The 21295-nt window shown below is 42.5% G+C and overlaps 1 protein-coding gene across 1 annotated transcript in view; it reads right to left on the bottom strand.

The window, feature by feature from the left end:
• FAM91A1 (family with sequence similarity 91 member A1) overlaps positions 1-20812 on the bottom strand; it is a 40238-nt gene extending 19426 nt beyond the window's left edge. The window contains exons 1-15 of the mRNA XM_066623479.1: positions 20633-20812; positions 16740-16824; positions 15507-15658; positions 14249-14306; positions 12600-12667; positions 11639-11752; positions 8888-8978; positions 6985-7047; positions 5814-5920; positions 4537-4575; positions 4337-4449; positions 3090-3208; positions 2109-2221; positions 1771-1857; positions 658-790 (exon numbers count right to left, since the gene is read on the bottom strand). Of these exons, the coding sequence (XP_066479576.1) occupies positions 658-790; positions 1771-1857; positions 2109-2221; positions 3090-3208; positions 4337-4449; positions 4537-4575; positions 5814-5920; positions 6985-7047; positions 8888-8978; positions 11639-11752; positions 12600-12667; positions 14249-14306; positions 15507-15658; positions 16740-16824; positions 20633-20704 (1414 nt within the window). The 5' untranslated portion in view covers positions 20705-20812. The remainder of the gene's footprint in view (positions 1-657; positions 791-1770; positions 1858-2108; positions 2222-3089; positions 3209-4336; positions 4450-4536; positions 4576-5813; positions 5921-6984; positions 7048-8887; positions 8979-11638; positions 11753-12599; positions 12668-14248; positions 14307-15506; positions 15659-16739; positions 16825-20632) is intronic.
• Between the last annotated feature and the right edge of the window lie 483 nt (positions 20813-21295).

The following is a 21295-nucleotide window of genomic DNA, read 5'->3' as shown; positions in this document are numbered from 1 at the left end:
ACCTCCTGATTTTAGAAATGGGTTATGTCAGAATGCCAGATGCAAGGGAGGGCACCAGAATGAGGTCTCTTGTTATCTGGCGTGCTCCCTGGGGCATTTGGTGGGCTGCTGTGAGATACAGAAAGCTGGACTAGATGGGCCTACGGCCTGATCCAGTGCAGCTGTTCTTATGTTCTTATAGCAGGCTCCCCCATGGGAGCTCCATTCCCATGGGAGAGGGGTTTTCACCGGATCCAGCCCATGGGCCGGGGTTTGGTGTTCACTGTCCTAGAGTATTGCTACAAAAAGAATTATTCTACTCATTTTCTAATATTTACCTGCAAACAATCGGTCTTACTAAAGTTTGTATATCAGTCAAGACTGATCTTGTTTAATGAGATAGCTTCTTTGTGGCCTGGTTCTTCCTGGCCTTTGACATAATATATTTCTGACTCCATAGTCTGCTGCAATGCTAATATCACATCAAGACTGATCATTAGAAGCCTAGAACAGCAAACAACAGACAATGGGATTTCTGTTCCAAAAGGTTATACTTATAAGTACACGTTTACAGTGCTTTTCCAAAGCTGGTGAAGGCATCCCATTAAAGTAGAAAGTACAAAAAGACATTTAAAAAGTCAATTGCTTTCTTCTAAAATAGAGATGTTTTCACCGTACCATTATTAGGTTGTTCAGGCTGTGTAACTTGAGCCACTAGGTCCTTATTGTGTCTCAGAAAGAGGATAGTATTTCGCAGAGTAAGTGCATGATCAAAGTATCTTTGAGCTTCACCCTCTCCAGTGCTTTGAACCTAAATAACAGAACATGAATGTGAATGAGCTGTTTATGCAGATATTACTGACACAGAAAATTGAATTAAATTGTTACAAAAGCAATTCCAAGACAGTAATTATAAACACGCAGTTGCTTTGATACTCTAAAGAAAAGGCATTTGTGTCAGATTAATGCAGGCTATCACATTTCTGGTACTTGTGTGTTATCACATCTTTATAGATAATTTTTTTAAAATAATTTGAAGAGTGATGCATTTTAAAGATCATTTTAACCCATTTCTGCCCAGCCCACAGATATACACATATGATTCCTGTTGTGTATATGCACCGTTGGGCAGAAATGGCTTAAATAGCAGAAGTTAAATTGAAGGCTCTTGTCCCAACTCTAAAGTTAGCTTTCCATATGTACTGTATTTGTGTGTAGTCGTACACCTATATCACGCAGTTTAAAGCTGTACTGCATACAGCACTCAACCAGAGGAAGGCATAAATGTGATCTGACAATTTGATCATTCAGGATTAATGACTGAAGCTTCTAGTTTACTTTCTCTACAATTTGAATGGTCAGATAGATCATAAGCATTCTTTAACAATAAAAGCCATCCTGAATCATATCAACTAAGGGGCAAGTGCAGATAAAAGTATTATCTATAAAGGGGATAGTCAACTGGAGGCATGTGATCCCTGCAGCAGTTGTGTTTGGGCTCTGGGGACTCTGCCATACTTGCAGTGTCCGTTATACGGAAAAGAAAGGGTTTTCAAATTGTAAGACATTTACATGTAAGACATTTGGTAGGTAACTATTACATCACATATTGGGTTTTGTTATGCAAGGCCCCATCTGTAGTGAGCACCTCTGCTCCACAAGTTGGGAAGATAGAACCAACATTATTATAGTCTGTAACTGAGCTGTTTGGAATAAAAAACACTGTTAAGAAAGCAGAAGTTGGCTATCCCTGGCTATTTACCACAACAACCAACCTAAATTTATGCTTACTTTTTCAAGTTCTACAAGGAAACTGTCCAGGGACTCATCTGACAATTTTCCAACTTCAAACATGGTGACTGCATGGCTTTTCAAATTCTGCAACAACAAAATACATGTTCTTGAGACCTCTCATTCTTACACCTCTGTGGCAATAATTTTAAGACATTTCACAGAGAAGAATAAGAATACCTGCAAATATTCTAGTCAGTTGTTTTTGCTTAAAGAAAAACACATGATTGACAAGGTGAAATTTTTAAAGAACACAACAGAGGAGTTTAATATTTAAACTGAATTTTTAAACATTTCAAAGAGGTTTAACACTTTGAAAACTGAGCTACACAACATACCGGCGAGAGATTTCCCATCATTAAAAAGGCAGTGAGAGTTGAATCAAACAGAAAGGCAATGCGCTTGGTGTGCCCAGTAGACAAGCTCAAACTGCTCACGCTGGCTGTATCAGCTAAGAAAGCAAGCACAAACACACACTGCAATTAGTGTCAAAAATCATACAATTTTAACATGAAGCCGAAGTCCAACTGCTGGACAACTGTGGGCATTGCCTCATCCTCTGCCTGAACCTCTGCGCCTTGGTCTGTCTCACACATCATAGCAAGCTTGCACTACACTTGCAAGTGAAATCAGAAGCAGTCACCTGCCTGGCCATAGGTAAATCAGTCCCATTTTGACATCACAGGGGCTGAGGAAGTTTTGCAAGCCTGCAGCTAGACAGCTGACTGCCTATGTAGGACAGGAACCATTTTGATACTGAGAACCTTGACCAACTTTGGCTAAACCAAACAGCAAAGGGATTGACATTTCACTACAAGCTTGTGAGCACTGTTTTGCTGGTACAGATTTGTTGAGCTGCATCAGATCTTTTCACCAGGAACATCTGGATTGTTTTGGACATTTCCAGTCTGCAAAGAAGCATTCAAATTTAATCCAGAAATGGACTTGAAAAATATATACACTTAATAACAAAGCATAAACACAAATGTACTGTTTGCTATTGTGACACTGTACAATAATCTTCAACAGTAAAGATCCCCCAAAAGTCAATTACTTAATTGGTTATTTTTCCAGTCCAGCCTGTAGCTCTCCTTTGAGTTTCAGCAGGGATTCTTTCTTCCTATTCCTAGACTCCACTCCCAGTGGGAAAGACAGCAGGAGGGAAGACTTCAGGGTTCACAACAGCCATAGCAAACTGTGCAGCCTAGCTCTAACCCACAGCAGTGGAAGCGCAGACTAATCTCAAATGAGCAAAACACTTTACTGTGTTGTGATTTATGTCAGCTTATAAAGCCAGTAACTGGTGCTCTAGTGCTCACCTTGATCATCTTGACTGTTTGTGTCAGTGTCTGTAGCAGATGACCCAGCCTCCTGTATAGGACTCCTGCTTTCTGCACTTTCCCATGACAACAGCATCTTTTGGGGATCCAGAGTAGTTCTAACAATGAAAATAAGGGTCTGAATCACTGATGCTGTAACACGGGCAGAAGCTCCCTCAGTCACAGAATAGCTTCTGATCACGGAAGTAATGACAGACTGGCCTGAGTCATAGCTCTGAGATATTTTACCCCCATGCCTACTTTCACTCACCAACTTTAATAGGCTAATCATCAAAAGCTTCCATTGATTAAAATGAGGGGATTCAATTTTAACTAGTTTAACTGCAAATTAAAATCATGTTTATTTTTGAAGCTATTTTGATTCTACTGCATTACTGCAACCAAAAATGAAAATATTCAATATGGCCTTTCTATCTAATAACAAGCAGTGGCTTCCAGCTCAGTCTTAAGCAGATTTACTCAGATGTACATCCTAATAGCAATTACTCCCTGGGTCCGCCCTGGGTCCCGCTAGGGAGAAGGATGGGATAAAAATAAAGTTTTATTATTATTATTATTATTATTATTATTATTATTATTATTATTATTATTATTATTATTATTATTATTATTATTACTCCCTGTTAAGCATGCACAAGATTACACCTCAGTTAAACAAACAAAATTGTCTTAGAAAGACACCTATTTTAAGGATTTGCTAAAATGCAAATGGAGTAAAATTTAAATCTATTTAGAGTTTAGCAAAGGACCAAAAAAATGGTTCACAGTCCTAATGTATCCATCCATTCAGGATGCAAATCTGTGTTTTACTGGAAGCAGATCTGCAAGATTCTTGCATCACTTTCATAGCCACTACAATGACAATTTGTGCCTCAACATGAGAGTCTTGCACTGAACCGAGAACCAAATACTCTATTAGATGTTTCTCTTTCCTGATGCTTAATGCATTTCAGAACTAGCATAAAATCTTTTGATTGGGCAAGATTTTGCTTGCCAAGCTCAGAAAGAAATGTGCAATATTTCCCTTCCAATCTTCACTGATTTACAGTCATGAACTTTTGGAGGAAGGTAAGATACCTGAATCCATGCACAATAGCAAATCAGGGAAGCACTCCATACAAAACGGGGAAAAATTCTGCTAAACATAAAATGGCCCAGGCAAATCAGCCTGCAGAAATTGCCCATCTTTTCTTTCAGTAGATTGAGGAATGCAGCCACATACTTACTTGAGCCTGTTTATAGATGGTACATTCCGCCATGATGAATGAAGATTATCCAGATTTATTACTTGGCCCTTTTTATGGGCAAACCCCAACCGGCAGTACATGGAAACAGCATTCTGAAGACAAGATGGCATCACCAGATGAGTGCTCTGCATTTTATTTATATCTTCTTCCTCCCCCTTGAGCAATGAGCAAAGGCTTACCTTTACCAGTGATAAGTCTATCTCCAGGACATTTGCTAGCTGAAAATATGCAAAAGAAAAAAAGATATTACTACCTCTACGCTAAATGCCACACTATCTCTAAAGGCGTGGTCATTCAATGGGGAGGGAACCCTTTCGTTAACTGACTACCTTCATAAAATATTCCACAGCATTTGACCACAGTCAAGTAACAGGTAATTAATGGAAATGCTGGGCTTGACAACTGGCTGGCTTCCCAGCCCTACTGAAAATGAATTCCCCAAAACAACAGAAAGTCAAATGTTTAGGAGTGAACTTAGCAACCTCAAAAATTTAAGTGCGTGCGCATGTGGATGTCTCTCTCTCTCTCTGACCCTTCTCCTTCTGGACAGCCTGCAGAATACAGGCATGCCCCTGTATCTGCAAGGGATCTGTTCCACGGAACCCTTGTGGATACAGAAATCGCAGATACGGGGGCAGTATAAAAATTAGAAGCCCTGTGCACCTATTAACAATGTTAAAACGCTTACTGGGGCGAAGCTGTTTAAAAAGGTTGCTATAAGCATTTAAGCTTATAGCGCCACAGAACAGGCTGTCAAAAGCCCAAATGCATGATGAAACATTAGTTGGATGAAGTCAACTGCTTCCTGTTTAGAGTTACAGATGGTTTCATCATTCACATAACCACTACACTGCTGTAGCTTCTTTTCCTCAGTGAATATTCACTAAACGTCACCTATGCACTGCTCTTTACCAAATGAGGAACATGCTGCAACATGTTACAATAAAACAGATAATGGGGGGGAGGGCAAGAGAACATAAGAAGAGCACCCTTGGATCAGACCAAAGGTCCATTTAGCCCAACTTCCTGTATCTCACAGTGGCCCACCAGATGTCTCAGGGAGTACACAAGACAACAACACAACAAGATACCTGCATCCTGTTGCAAAGAGAAAGTTGTCAACGAATCATTTATAAGACTGCCCAAACATCATTTCTTTACATTTAGCATTAGCAAAATCGTATATGGAAGCACTGCATCATGAAAAAAAATGCACAGCACTATGCAGTTATACACTGTGCAGTTGAGGAGAAGGATTACGCCTGCCCTCTCTGGTCCAGTTCTGCTTGCAATTTGCAGACCAGAGCTACCTTTTAGACAGAGTTAACTTTGCCTGATTTGTGCCATCTGGGATAATCCTGATTCCCTCACTGTGTGAGGGACAAGTTTGAACATCTGTATAGGGCTCATCTATGAGTTTTCACAACATGGAGGAACATGTGAAAGAATCACTTACCTCTGCCACATTTGTATGCTCGTCTATTGAAACAAATATCTTGTACAGCAAGGTTTCAAAATAATCACCCTGTACTCTGTTCATAACAAAACCTTCAAGCGGGGGCACTGAAAAGAAGAGTTACATTTAAGAGAACATTTTTTTTATTTAAACAAAGGAAACAATTCTTATTCAGTGAACTATTAACACTTATCCCTCTCCTTTTCCCCCTTCTGTTTCTCAAGGAATCCAAGGTATAAGAAAGTGTTTCTCATGGCACGATGATCTCTCATCTTTCAGCTAGTACTTCTCTAAAAGGAAAATTCTAGAATGTTATATCTATGGAGATGATTTACAAAGCATGCAAGTCTGAATGAGTATATTTAGGTATGACATTTCTACTGACAATGTGTATCAAGACAGCTAACAAAAGAAAATTAAAACAAATTTAAGGCCTTTTACCTTGCCCCTACTCCTCTCCTATCATGCTGCCTTATTTAAGTCGATACATCACACATCCTTAGTCTCAATTCTTTTTGTGGAATTAAGAGGCTGGTTATTTGAGACACTGGCTGACAGCCGATATGGCTGGGTTTTCTCCTAAACCACTGAATAGTGGTGAAGATGGTCACATCCATTGTACTGCCGGGGTGGATAAGGAGGTGCCACTGAAGATCCTGTGCAGTCTTTACCCCAGGGCTATAGACAACCTGGTGTAGGCAATGAACCCTTTCCTGGAAAGGTCTTAAAGTTCTACAAATACTTACATTCTTGTAGTGAGGTACAGTAAGTCCTCACTTAAAGGTGTTTCATTCAAAACTATATTGTTATAAAGTCATTAGAGAAAAAAAGCAATTTCCCGACCATTGTCTGTGAGGAATTTTCATGGCTCTGTGCAGATTTTCTCTGGTCCAGAAAGCTCACATTTATTTCAATGTTCAATATTATAAGTGTTTTGGGTCTTTATAAGTTTGATGGCTTTTTTTGTGATCAGAAATATGCTGCAGGAACTTAGCTCTTGGTTAAGTATACCAATTAGCCTATGGTAAAATAAATTATAGATCATTTTGCTTAAAGTGGCTGTTTCCAAGAGCCTATCAACAACTTTAAGTGAGGACTTGCTGTACTTTGTAAAGTGTGCCTGCACTGTCAACAGACTGTTTCATAAAAAGATTTCTCTGGCTGAACTCACCTGCTATACAACTGTCATCTGATATTGGAACATCCAGGTAAATAAACCCCTTATTATACAAGCCTGCAGAAAAGGATATAAATTTTTAAAAGGCCATCATCATCACTATTATGACACTATTATGTTGAGCACAAAAGTAAAAGAGCTACCTACACGAGCGATAGCAAACCAAGTGGAACACAACAGGATGCGTTACATGAAGAATGTCCACAGGCAAAGAGATAATAGTCTAAATGGAAAGTTTATTCCAAATCACCAGGTATTTGAGCAACAAGATTTTCCAGAAGAATGAGGAACCGCCATGTACATGAACTGATAAAGTACTTGGGCAACAAACTAATTTTAATTGCAAGGGCCATAATATGAGATTGCATAGTCTTCTGTACTTCCTACCACAAGCCACAAGCTCAGGAGAACCATCAATGAAGTATAACAGGAGTTGCAATTGATAAAGAACGATAACCTGCAGTTTGTGCACAAAAGTATTTATGCTCACCCCAAAGGGATCTTTGGATCATAGTTGTCTATTTAGTTTTGAATATTTTTTAAAATTGTTGATTCCATACAAACAATGCAGTTGCAAAGTAGGTGAATAAACCCACCAGATCATAGCAAAATTTAACTTATTTCTTCCAAGCCCACAGGTGTACACATTTGATGCCTGTTGTGTACATGCAACACTGGGCAGAAATAGCTTAACACATGTCTCTAAAACTGGCACCCATGTTTTATCCAAAAATATGTTGTATTAAACAGCATCACAATTCTTCTGTTGGACCTCATGGATGCTCCCATTTTCAGATAAAAGATCAAAAGTGTTCATAGCTGAAATTCTGCATAATAAAAGTTAGTAGTCCCAAGACTGCTTAGAAATGCATCCTTCCCAAATGGAAGTTCAAGTATCAAAGTAAGGATTGAACTCTCAGCCTCCTGTGTTCTTCTATGGGGGGTAAACATTTAGTATCTGAAATAGATAAAGTATCTTTAGTAAATATATGCAACTTATGACCTATAGTTGCATTCACATATTAGAGATGGTGAAACATTTAGGAATGGGATGTCTCTTATTTCTATGTGCAGGACAGACATCACAATTACATCAAAATATTGTTGGTTTGAAGGCAAATCACACTTTCCAGATTCAAAGAACCATGAGGCTAGTTCCATGACCCCTCCTGAATGCTTTTAACATTCCCTCCATCACATGGCAAATGGCTTCTGAAACAGAGGGAAATGTCAAAAACAGTTTGTGATATGGTGCGTATGCACGTGATTTTCCAACAAAAGCAAAAACTTCAGTTCTGAGCTTCTTTGCAAGATATCAAAATAGTTCTCTGGATGTCTCCCCTATCACAGAGCTATTCAAACTGGGGCATCTCGACCCCCCATTCTGAGAGCCCTGGCCTCTGCCCCCTTAAGGGGTGGGATAGGGGAAGGCAGCAACGTGATCCCCAGGATCGTGTCGCTAAGAGGGGCTGCAGGGACTGGGATGCACTGGGGTGCAGGGAGCCCTGCGTGAGCATCTGCAGGGCTCCCCAGCCTTCTAAAAGTGAAAGTGGAGCGATCGCACTCCACCTCCACAAAACCAGAAGTGGGGCACTATCGCTTGCTTTCACTTTTGGAAGGGGGGAGACCTGCATAAAGGCTGCTGCAGGGACTGGTGAATACATCCCAGTCCCTGCAGCTCCCCTTAGCGACGCAATCTTCCCCTGCCCCCGCTGTCTCCCTCTCCTCCCCTGCAAGGACTTACTGAGTCTTCAAACTCCCTGAGAGTGTGAAAACCGAAGCCCTATTAAATAAAAGCTTCGAGTCATCTTAACTTGGTTGCTTAGCCCCAACAACAACAGGCAGAAATTACTCTTTTGTTATTTAAAAAAAAAAAATCAAACATTATGCAACTCACTGTGAACTACATTGTAGTCCAGACATCCAGCGAGTTGAGGACCTGAATCAATGATCTTATCGATAGTAGATTTTTCAGAGGTAGTGCAAATCTAAAGAAAAAAGCATATATTAAATCACACATTTGTATTATCACACCCTTTTTGAAAAAATCAGGTAATATTCAGACTGAAGCTTGGACATGCAAAAGTACATTTCAATCTCATTTTCCGATCCTATTGTTAGGCTAATGTACCAGGATATAAATAGTAAAATAAAACTTTCACTAGAAAAGAATTTTCTCATCCTTTCTCCCAGCATCAGCATTTGAATTACTCAGCGGAACGGACTGACAATAAGTCGAAGGCAAACAAAAAGGAAACAATTCTTCACAACACAAATAATCTAGGAAATTCTCTCCTACATGGTGTGGATGTGGTTCATCATGTAGATTTACAAAGGGGGCTAGACCAATACATAGAGGACAGGTCTATCAAAGACTTTTAGACATACCGCAGATACTCAGGTATAAGTCGACTTCACAGATAAGCAGAGGGCATGTTTTGAGCCACAAATAATGGAATTTTCTATGACCCTCGGATAAGTTGGGGGTAAAACTTAGGGGGGTGTCTGACTCAGTGGCATGCAAAGGTCATTTGGCACTCAGGGCCCATAAATTTTTGGCATGTCCCATACAATGAAATAAAAATTAAATAATATATTCTACAATTAATTCAAATAATTATTAAGAAGCATTAATACACTATCAATCTCTTGCTTTGAAATTCAGCATGCTCTGACCTCACAATTTAGTCCAGTTATCTCCACTTTTGACTATTGAAAGAGGGTGATTTGAAGGAAGACCACTGGAAATAAGGCAAGAATTAGCAGCCATCAAAGCACCTATTCCACCTAAAGGAATTATTCTCTCTCCTGACCCTTTCAAAATTTAATGTATTACTAGTAAGGATCAAGAAAATACTCAGAGATAATTTCTCAAGCATAAGATTATTCCCCCCCTCCCCGGTGGTTAATGTAACATCAAAAGCCTCTAGGAACACATATACAAGAATTTAATTTAAAATATTCATATTATAATAAACAAAAGACAACTAGCAAGGTTGCAAGAACACAACTAGTAAAAAGCCAAAGTGCGAAGTACAATAGAGTAAGCCAATAAGATTATTCACACACAACCCCAAGTGGGGGCTCAGGGATGGCAATTAATCCTTTACTTCTCCCCCAGGAGGGTTTCAGTGGCTCCTACATGGACACAGAACATTGCAATGGGATCTCAGAGACAGCTAAACTTTGTTGCATAAATGCCTGATTGCCTGTGGATACTGCAGAAGCAAGCATGCTCTCCTAAAAGCTTACTACATAAGCAGCTGTTGCAAGTTCTTCCTAGCTCCTGCCAGCATGCAGCTAAGATCTCTGGCTAAAATACCTGTTGCTGCAGAATAATTCTACTTTAAATTCTACTCTCTGCTTTTCCTGTGTTTTTCATCTTTGCAAGGTCTCCAGGACTCTTCCACACACAGAGAGATTGCTTCTCTCTCTCTCTCTCTCTCTCTCACAGATGCTCCCCCCTCCCACATACACAAATGCAGGAACTTTTCTCCTCCAGTCCAACTTCATTGGTGAGGATAGGGGAAATGAGGTTAGCAAGGAGGTTTGCAAAAAGCTTTGCAAGGGAGAGATTGAAGTGTGACTGTATACAGTAAGGGGGGGGGAGGTGGAGAGGAAAACCAGAAGAAGGAATAGACTGGGAGCCCAATCCTAGGCATGCCCACTCAGAAGCAAGTCCCTTAATAGTCCATGGGGCTTACTCCCATGAAAGTGAGGGTATGATTGTAGCCTTAACTGTTTTAAGTGATCTCTCTCTCTCTCTCTCTCTCTCTCTCTCACACACACACACACACACACACACACAAACTTTTCCTTTTATAAAAGTTAATACTTCCTCTCCCCCCACCACTTCATCAGTGGTGAATGATTATGGGGAGAGGGGTTAGCAAGCCTCAGCTTTACAACAGAGAATATAAAGTTTGGATTCAATAAGGGAGGAGGGGGCAGAAACAAGAAGGAAAGGGAGATGGACATAACCCTTTCAATGACTTGAGAAACAAAGGTACAGCCTTCTGCAGGCTGCCTCCTTCTCTCTCTTCTATTTTTGTAAAAAGATCACTCTCCCCCCTTCCCCCACCCTGTCCCCCCTTCCCCCACCCTGTCCAGCTTCATCTTTTGTGTATATGCAACACTGGACAGAAATTGTTTAAACCAGGGGTCTCCAAACTTTTTGGCCAGAGGGCCGCATCAAATATCTGGTGTGGTGAGGAGGGCCAGAAAAACAATTTAAATATAAAATTTAAATTAATAAATTAGAGATGGAACTTAGATGAGTGAATAAATGAATGAATGTGCTCATTCATTCAACCTCTCTGGCCCTCAGAACACCCTCCAGACACAATCAGAGCACAGTTCTGGTCATGTTCAGTTGAGTGGGCCAGAGGCTTTGAGGGGACAAGAGGTTGTTCGTTGTCCGGAAAGAGGCTTGCTGTGGGCCGCACCTGGCCCCCGGGCCGGGGTTTGGAGACCCCTGGTTTAAACAAATCAGCCACAAGGCTGAGTGTGTGCTATGGTTTAAAGTATTTCCATTCCATTGTCCAGCTCAGAAATCTAGAATTATTATTTATTTGAGGAGGCACTAGCTATTGTGTCCACAAAACAAAGTTCAGGCTCAGTTAAACCCAGACAATTACTGTACAGTTACCTTTATGTCATCCTCTGTGATATAGCCAGCTTGTACCACCCACCAAGCCTCGACGGCAATCTCCACTGGTTTCATGGGGAGCAGATCACGAGCAGTTTTCCTTCTGAAAAATTTCTGAAGTGGTACAATCCATTTGAGATCATACATGTCAAAGTCAACAAGGAAGTGATCTCTTTGTTACCTTACAATTCAATCGCAACTAACAAATGCTCACATTTTCTGAACACAGTCTACTCAAACTCTTAAGATCGCAAAGGTGTGCTGTACTAGGACAACAGTCAATTTGTGTAGTTTCCAGTGCACAATTAATCAATGGAACTCCTTGCATGTTGTGATGGCACCTGGCCTAAATGCCTTTAAAATGGGATTGAACAATTATAGAGGAAAAGTCAATCAGAGGTTGCAAGCCATGATGATTGCATGCAACCTCTGGTTTACTGAGGTAGCCTATCTCTTAATGCCAGATCCAAGGAAGTGGCAACAGAATGTAGGTATCTTGTTGTCTTGAGTGCTTCCAGAGACATCTGGTGGGCCACTTTGCGATCTAGGAAGCTGGACTAGATGGACTTTTGGCCTGATCCCACAGGACTCTTTTATTCTTGTGAAGAAAGAGCCTTTGTAGTGGTATCACCTGGCCAGTAGAACACTTTCCCCAGGCATGCTCACCTCCTACATAGCTTTAAATCTTTTCAGCACCAAATATCTTTGTTAAATTTTCCCAGGTCTTTTAATGCTGTTACTTTAACTGCTGCTCTTTTACTGTATTGTTCCTAAAGGTTCCAACTAATCAGGCCCAAATTTTGGAAGGGCAAGTTGGATTTCAGAAAGGTTAATCTTTGAGGTTTAAATTAATTTATTTAACTATGTTCTTGTTTAGAAATAGAGTTATGCACTCCTTGACTGTCAGTAATAGACCTGATGCAAAAGGGATAGAAGAGAAATGAAAAAAATGAACACATACTTTTGATGATCTACACTGGTTCATTAGATCAATATATTGGTTTCTTCCTATGCCAAGAAGTCTCAGGCCTGGAAAAAAAAAAATCAAGTCCCTTGAAAAGAGAATTATTTTTGCTGACAAACTATCCTGACACAGGGATACTATTTCCTTACATAATTTCCATGTCTTAATATACCAAGCAGGAGCATTTTAGCAAGGCCAGTGGCAACACCATATATCAGCAGATTAATTCTACTTCTGTTTTCCAAGCAGACACATTCAACTGCAAACACTCTCAATTTCCCTATGCACACTGTACAGAGCTAGCCCCTCATCACATATTTTTCAATGCATAGTTTAACTACTTGAAAACTTTGCCTCTACTTCCAAAGATGCCTTGAATACAAACAAAAGCATTCAAGCTAAATGGAAACTGCATGTGATCAACTTACAGCAAAATCCTGTCCATGCTTGCTCAGAAGCAACTCTCAGTGTGTTCAATGGGATATATTCTCATACAATTTTGTACAGGATAGCAACCTTAGAGACTGTGGCTGCAATCATATACACACTTTCCTGGGGGCAAGCCCCACTGCACACAATGAGAATTACCTCTGAGTAGACATGCACAGGATTGCACTGTTAGAAGACAACTCTTACTGCCTTGTGACTTCAGGCAATGCATACAATTATTATGATTCATAGCCAAGATAACCCATTATCCAGAAGATTGTTCTACAAATGTGGGCTCCAAATTCAAAATCTACATTTGATGCAAGGGGAGAGGATGGGCGAGATAAAGACTCCCCTTATAACAAGATCATCAGAAGTGAATTTTTACCATCTCCTCCCCAGCAATCATTGTTCAGCAATTCAGAAAACTAAGTTCTTTCTTCATGAGAAGAAAAAACTCATATAGCTACATTTGCTCCAGCAGTTGCTACCCTGTCAGTTCAGTCTGCAGAAGTATGTAAAATCCCTTTGTATGACAGATGAATGACACAAATAATCCATGAGTTATTATTATTGCCCTGCTAATTGGGTAAGAGGCACTTTTTCAAGTGGGTGCTCCTTTTTTTAGCAGGGGGAGAGTAACTGGCCCACCGCACCCCAGCAGTGTCTGTTAATAATAATATATAGTATTTATATACCGCCTTTCTTGGTCTTTATTCAAGACTTTATTCAAGGCGGTTTACATAGGCAAGCTTATTAAATCCACGCAGGGATTTTTACAAATTAGTTCTAGTGGCTGCCTGCTGGTATTCATTTGCATCTTTTTAGATTGTGAGCCCTTTTGGGACAGGGAGCCATTTAGTTATTTGATTTTTCTCTGTAAACCGCTTTGTGAACTTTTAGTTGAAAAGCGGTATACTATATAAATAATAATAATAATAATAATAATAATAAGGTTTAGAATCAAGACGATAAACAAGTATACATGAGGTGGCCTTGAAGAATAGTGTTTTATTTCTTCAACTATATAGGTGTTATTTTGCTATCAGTGTTTCTTGCACTCTTAAATTACAAAAAAAATCAGGCATCTTATAATAGTGTCAAAAGCATTGGCATAACTTCAAAAAGGAGCATGCAGCTGTGCTTCTAAAATCACCAGTTGTTTTTCAAATGGGTTGGAATGGACATTTACTTAGCTCACTGAAAATGATACTTACAGTCTGCAGCAGTGAAATTGGGCAAGGAATCATAGCTTTTCTCACTGTTCATGATATCCTTTATAAAGGAAGAGAAAACAAGTTCATTGCCTGTTTGAATCACTTTAGGTCCTAATTTCAGGACTGTGCCATTGCCTTACATCAGTTAAAATGTGGAACCTAGTTTAAATCTAACACCTAGGTTATCATTGTTTACATCTCTTGGTTTTGAAATGTTTGTCGTATAAATAAACTCCGTGAGTTTCCATACTCCATTATATTCTCACAACTGTCTTCAAGATAAGTTAGGTGACAAGAGAAAAGCAGGAGTGGCTTTTTCAAGGGCACTCCGTGAGTTTTATGGCTGAATTTGAACCAGAGTCTCTGACGCTATAATCCACCACACCACTTCAGCTCTTAGACTTCTCCAGATTAAACGGCTTGAAGACTGCCCCAAATATACTACTGTTTTATGTTTTAACTGCAAACTGCTTTAATAGCCCATAATGCTTATAAATGCCAACAGCAAATACAATATTCAGAACTTAGATTGTGATGTGGTTAAAAAAAAGATATTGAAGAGGCAGGACTGGAGATTATTCTCTTTCAATGTATACTAACAAAATATTTCATACAATATATAGATTAACCCTAGTTCTAGGTATCTTGCAGTGTAATAATAAGCTATAATGAGAATGCATCTAAGGGATGGCAGACCAGGATGAAACCACCACCCTGAGCTCCTTGGAGGAAGAGTGGGATACAAATGTGGTAACAAATGTGAGAAGCAGTAACAGTTCAACTTGTCCCATGGAGAATGCTGTGCAGCAATATTAACACAAAAACCATTGTGTGCTCCACTGCAGTTGAACAAATACACATGATGGGAGGCATAAATGGCTTATTCTCTATCATGGAAAGCAGCAGCAATATTCTGATTTGACTAGGTACTGATCAGGGTCTGATTACTGGCAATCATCAATTTATCAGAACCACACTACACATATCTGTGCCTCCCATATGATGAATCACTTAAGTGCTTTTTCTCACTTCCACTGAATAATACAAGTTTGCAAGCTCCTTCATCCAAAGAATGTGGATGAAAGTCCAAACTGCCAGTGCCAGCAGGTTCTATGAATACAGAGCTTTTTGCCAGAGCCTGGCAAAAAGCTAACAATAACAGACATGTGACTCCAGTTGGCAGGCATTGTTATGCTGCAGAGGCAAGAAGTGCTAGGAGAACACAATACACCTTATCAAAGCATATCTCTAAACTCACCTCCATTATTCCTGTATAATATGAAAAGGGTGTTATCCTCAAGCCTTTCACCACAATGTCAGATAAGTGGTATGGATATAACATGAGATGATCTCTACTATATTTTAACAGTTCCTCATAGTATTTGCGTTCATCTTTTTTAACATGTTTAACTATAAGAGAAAAAAAGAGGGCTGTTAATACATCCAAGTCACAATCTCCATAAATGTGTTATGGGTTGGTGAGGCCAAAGGTTGGTGAGGATCCAATGCAAACACAGAGATCAATCTGCTCTGCATGTCAACACAAGAAGAAAAGATAAAGCACAATGGTACGAGATGGATTGCAGAGCAACAAGGGGGTCATCTAGAGACACATATGTAAGCCAAGACTAAACCAGGGCTTTTCAACCTCTGTTTTGCAAGGACTACTTTTTGCTACTACTCCCTCCAGTACAGGCTGCTGTATGTGGAGATGGACAGCTCACTACTTAGCTGATCTTGAAGCAAGGGACAGGCTTCTTCTGTTGCTACTGCCTCTTGGTCTCTCCTCAGCTCTGTGCTCTCCTTCCCCCACGATGCATCTTTTGAAGGGTAGGTTCTGGGTAGCCACCTTACCAGAAATGCATAGCAATCCCAGACATCTCCATATTCAGTGGGGTAAGGACAGGCAGAGCTGTGCAGTTCCTTTGACAGCAGTGGTGCTTCGCACAGATGCAGAACAACATGGTCAAGTACACCTACCAGACTGTGAAGTACACCATTGGTATTTGTTCCACAGGTTGAAAAGCAATGTAAACAAGTTATGTAGAAATAAATTCCACACAAAAAAGTCCCAAGTCAGTAGATCTTTTACATTAAACATTTTTCAGAGTCTTACTGATTTAAAGTTTCTCTCTCACTTTGACTGCCCAGGGTTGTGGCAGCTTACAAACACAATGGTGGGCCCACCTTCTCAGAACAGTTGCAAAGTTTCTTTCCAAGAAACCCAACTTTCCACCTCCCCTTTTCCTTAACTGTTCAAACATGCTGTGCTACTTTGTACAGCATAGTTCATTACAGTTCCTATGAGATCATGCACTTCCTTGTTTTCTTTTAACTTTCTTTTGCATTCGTTCAGCTTGCATGCTCAGGTGTTTCTGCACTGAACAACACAACTAGCACGAACATGTTCCTTTGATGCAATCCTTAGGGGTAGCAGTATTAAACTTTCAAAAGCACCTCCCCATTTCAAATTTCTATTTTTTCTACTCACCTAAGTTATTTCGGTACCGTAGCTGATTGCGGATACTATAGAGTACAACCTGCTTTTCATATTCTCGCTGTGAATTTCCAAGACCCTATGAAAGAACATATATTCATTTAGCCAATGACCTATTCCCAATCCTAGACAAAAATTATGAATGGCAGAAACATTGAATAAATATCTTTTCTGGGCATCTGCAAAATTACTCTGGTATTGACAGCATTCTCTGTCTGATTGTATGTGAGAAACAGGTTGGGGAATCAAAAGTTCCTGTCTGACACAGCCAATACAATGCAGATTGTAAGTAAAGTACTGTGGGATGGGGCAATGGGACATCAGGTGAAAATACAAAAATTCAATGAGAAGGACATAGGTCTGATGTATGTGGTGCTTTCTTAACTGGCCACCCAGGCCAGTTAAATGTCCACCTAGCCACAGATTATCACTAACACAGAATGATAAGATCTACTTTGATCTTGCAATTCCCTCTAAGGTGACAAGTTCAGCCAAAGGCATCTAATGTACTTTTTGATCTATTGATCAAATATGCAAATATTTGTTTTTACAGCTGTTGTAAACTACATTAGTATCCCCTGTGGTAGTGGAAGCTCAAGATGAGTTTTTTGAAATAACAGAGTTAAAAAAATGTGTCTTACAGCCAAATCCTGAGCTGCCTGGCACACTGGGCTGCCGTAGCGCCACAATGGCTACCACGGCATTCTGAGCACGACAGGCAGCTGCCGGTGGCTCCTCAGGGGAACGTTTGTATCCTTCCCCCTTTACTGTAAGGAAAGTAGCCCTGCAATGAAGCTATGCACTACCTATTTAGCTGGCGCAGAGCAACGGAGTCCCGTGTTGGACCAGGAGGCCCGACACAGGGCTCCAGATCCAGTGAGCTCCGCCAGTCCAGGCCCCCTCCCTTCCCCGCCACACCTTCCCTTGCCCTGGAACACTTCCCCCTGCCTCCCTCATGGCCCCACTTACCTCTCTGCCACCTGGCACTCCCACGGAGCATCAGGCAGCAGTCACCCATCCTCTACCTGGCGCTGGCTCAGTGCAGGCTTGAGCTGAGCCAGCGCCCACATTTGCTGGGCAGTACATATCACAGGTGTGCTTCATGGCATGTATGCAACACTGTGCACTCGCAGTGAGACGGCGTGCACAGATGAGGCCCTTAGACAGTAGGGTCTGGAAAGACCAGAAGAAGCCACTGCCCTACAGAATAAATAATAGCTAGCTAAAAGGACCTGCCTTCCAGCAGAGTCAGGCACCTTCAGATGCTTGCTTCTTTAACACAGGTAGATTACCCCTTATCTGGATATCTGAAATCAGACACTTTTGTCCAAGACCTTTTTTTGAAACAAAAACTTTCAGTAGTGTGAACACTAGAAGGTCTTGTATTCATTCCCATGTACAGTGCAGGTACAGGCTGCAAGTTCTATTCTATGCTCTGTGGTCGTACCTGTACGGACATTGTTGAAAAATGTCAGAGGCTAGTAGACACTCAAATTGGTAGCAGTGTAAAGAGCAAAAGGAAGCCTCATTACGTTTATGCAATTACTTCAAAATCCAGACAAATCCAAAATCCAGACACTTCTCCCTTGCCACTTAACCTTCCACTTAAGGACAGACTGCATATACTGTGGTGGTCAAAGCATAACAAAGAGGCTCTTAATGCAAAGAAGAGGCAATCTATCTCTAGTAGTCTGTGGAGACAGCAAGTGTCTGGCAGGGAGTGGCTGTTTGCACAACAAAGGCACTAGATTGGACTGAATGTTCACTTATTGATCTAATCGCATAACAACTGGATCAGAGAATGTACCCCCAATCTCTGATTTCCATTGTTATGCAAAAAGATCATTAAGTGAATGTACACCACTGTATATTGGGTTGTGGCAGGAAAGAGTTGAAGATTGCTGGGCTGAGAGCTTAAGTCAAGTTGGGTGGAGGGGGGAGTTCACATTCAGGTGTGGGGGACAGAACTAGTGGAGCCTAGGAGGCTATGAGCCCAATCCTATGCATGTCTACTCAGAAGTAAGTCCCATCAGCAGAGTTTCTCAAGGTTTGTCCTCCACCATTCATTTCACATGGTTCACCTATTCAAAGTACCCCCAGAAGTAACTGGTGATGACAACTTTGCCAGTTGCTTCTGCGTTGGGATGCCAGATGCGATACAAACACACACTGTAGGAGGCTCAGGGTGGACAGGAGGGCTTTTTCGAGCATGGAAAAACATGCTTTGGAGCTTTGCCTGTTGAACAGACCCACCTACTGCTGTATGTTGTGCCACATTCCTGGTCTCACTGTTGAGTGGGGCAGGGGTGTCCAAGTGTCATGTGAGTACCACCAGCCACCACCTCAAGTACCACTGGTGGTACCTGTACCACTGGTTGAGAGACACTGATCTAGATCAGTATTTTTCAACGTTTGTCCTTTGCCATACCACTTCAGATGGCTCACCTCTTCGATGTACCACAGGAAGTAACTGGCCAGATGTGACATGACAGACACCAGTAAGAGACTCAAGGTGGATGGGAGGGCTTTTTGAGTGTGGAAAAGCATACTTTGGAGCCTGCTACTGCTATCTGTAGCATCATGTTCTTGATTTCGCTGCTGGGGTCCACCTATTCAAAGTACCACAGGAAGTAACAGCCAGATGTGACATGACAGACATCAGTCCAAAGGGGTCCAAGTAGGGGTCCACTTATTCAAAGTATCACAGGAAGTAACCAGCCAGATGTTACATGACAGACCGGTGGTGCCTGTACACTGGTTGAGAGACACTGACCTAGACCAGAGTTTCTATAGGCTTGTCCTCTGCCATACCACAACAGATGGTCCACTTATTCAAAGTACCGCAGGAAGTAACCAGCTAGATGTGACAAGACAGACACCAGTAAGAGGCTCAGGGTGGCCGGGAGGGCTTTTTGAGTGTGGAAAACCATGCTTTGGAGTCTCCGACTGCTATCTATTGAATCATGTTCCTGGTCTTGCTGCTGGGTGGCAGGTGCCCAGGGGTCCAGACAGCATTGGAGGTACCCGTACCACTGGCTGACACTGCCTTAGATCAATCTGTGGGGTGGCCACATTTGGAATACAGTGCGCAGTGCTGGCTGCCACACCTCAAGGTGCCCAGGGGTCCTACGGGTACTACCAGACATCACCTCAAGTACCACCGGTGGTGCCCGTACCACTGGTTGAGAGACACTGAAAGACACTGATTTAGACGAGCGTTTCTCAGGGTTTGTCCTCCGCTGCAACACTTCACATGGTCCACCTACTGGAAGTGCCACTGCAAGTAACGGGGGAATGAGATCATCACCAGCGACTTCTGGGCTGGGAGGCCAGACATGACATGCCAGACACCAGGAAGAGGCTCAGGCTGGCCGGGAGGGCTTTGGAACCTCCTACTGTTGTCTGCAGCATCCTGTTCCTGGTCTGGCTGCTGGGCGGCAGGTGCGCAGAGGTCCCACAGACACCACCTCCGGCACCACTGGCACTGCCCATCCCACTGGCTGAGGCGCAGACCTAGAGCTGTGTTCCTCGAGGCCTGTCCTCGCACACCACTGCCCGCGGTCCCTACTGGGAGTGACACTGTCACCAACGACTGCTGGCTGGGAGGCCACTCTGGAGCCAGCCCGTCTGAGGCGTCGCTGCTGGGGCAGGGGCACCACAAGCCGTCCCGCTGGCCAAGGCGCTGCCTGGGAGGCGTGGGCCACCCTGGGCAGGTCCTGCTCCAGGGTCGGTGTGGCAGGACTGGGGGGCGGGGCGTGAGGAGCACCTGCCCTCGCCCAGGGGGAGGGGCACACCACGTGACCCCCGGAGACGGTTGAGGGGAGCAGTAAGGCGGGGGGCGCTACTGCCTACGGGGGCCGGGAGGAACCAATCCAGTCAGCCGGTACCTGCTTGACGCTGGCGGGCAGGCGGACCCAGGGGTAGTTGTGGCGGATGTGGAACTCCACGTCCACATTCATGGCAGGCGCCCGGCGAGGGGAGGGGGCGCGTCAGCCGGCGACGCCCACCGCCTCAGCCCCGAACCCGGGGTGCCACCACTCCGGACTTCGCTCGCCCTCCCCTCACAGCGCGCTTCCGCGTTACGAGCACCACTCGCCCCGCCCCCTCTGCTCACGTCACTTCCGCCCCATCCCACCCGCGCGGGACGGGTCACAAAGAGTCGGTGAAACTACAACTCCCGAGATGCTTCGCGAGCACGGCTTTGTGACGTAAGAGAATGATGACGCAAGAGGGGCGGGGTTTCACTTTGGTTCAGGCAAAGCTGTTTAGCCTCGCGCGCTGGGAGGTAGGTCAGTGGGCGTGGCTTGCCCAGCAGGCACGTGGTTCGCCTCTCTGACTCAGGATTGGTCTTCTGAGGGGAGTGGCTCTTAAACCTTTGAGCACCAGGACCCGCCTACTAGAATGACAGCCTATCAGGACGCACCGGCAGTGATGTTACCCAAGTGATTAAGCTGAGAGTGACGTCATGGCCAGATGTGACATCATCAAGCATCTTAACACTTCCCTTTGGCCAAACCAAATCAATTAATTAGGACACAATCCTATGCATG

The sequence above is a fragment of the Tiliqua scincoides genome, chromosome 4 (assembly GCF_035046505.1).
Source record: "Tiliqua scincoides isolate rTilSci1 chromosome 4, rTilSci1.hap2, whole genome shotgun sequence".
Lineage (NCBI taxonomy): Eukaryota > Metazoa > Chordata > Lepidosauria > Squamata > Scincidae > Tiliqua > Tiliqua scincoides.
This window is presented reverse-complemented; position numbering and strand designations above follow the sequence as displayed.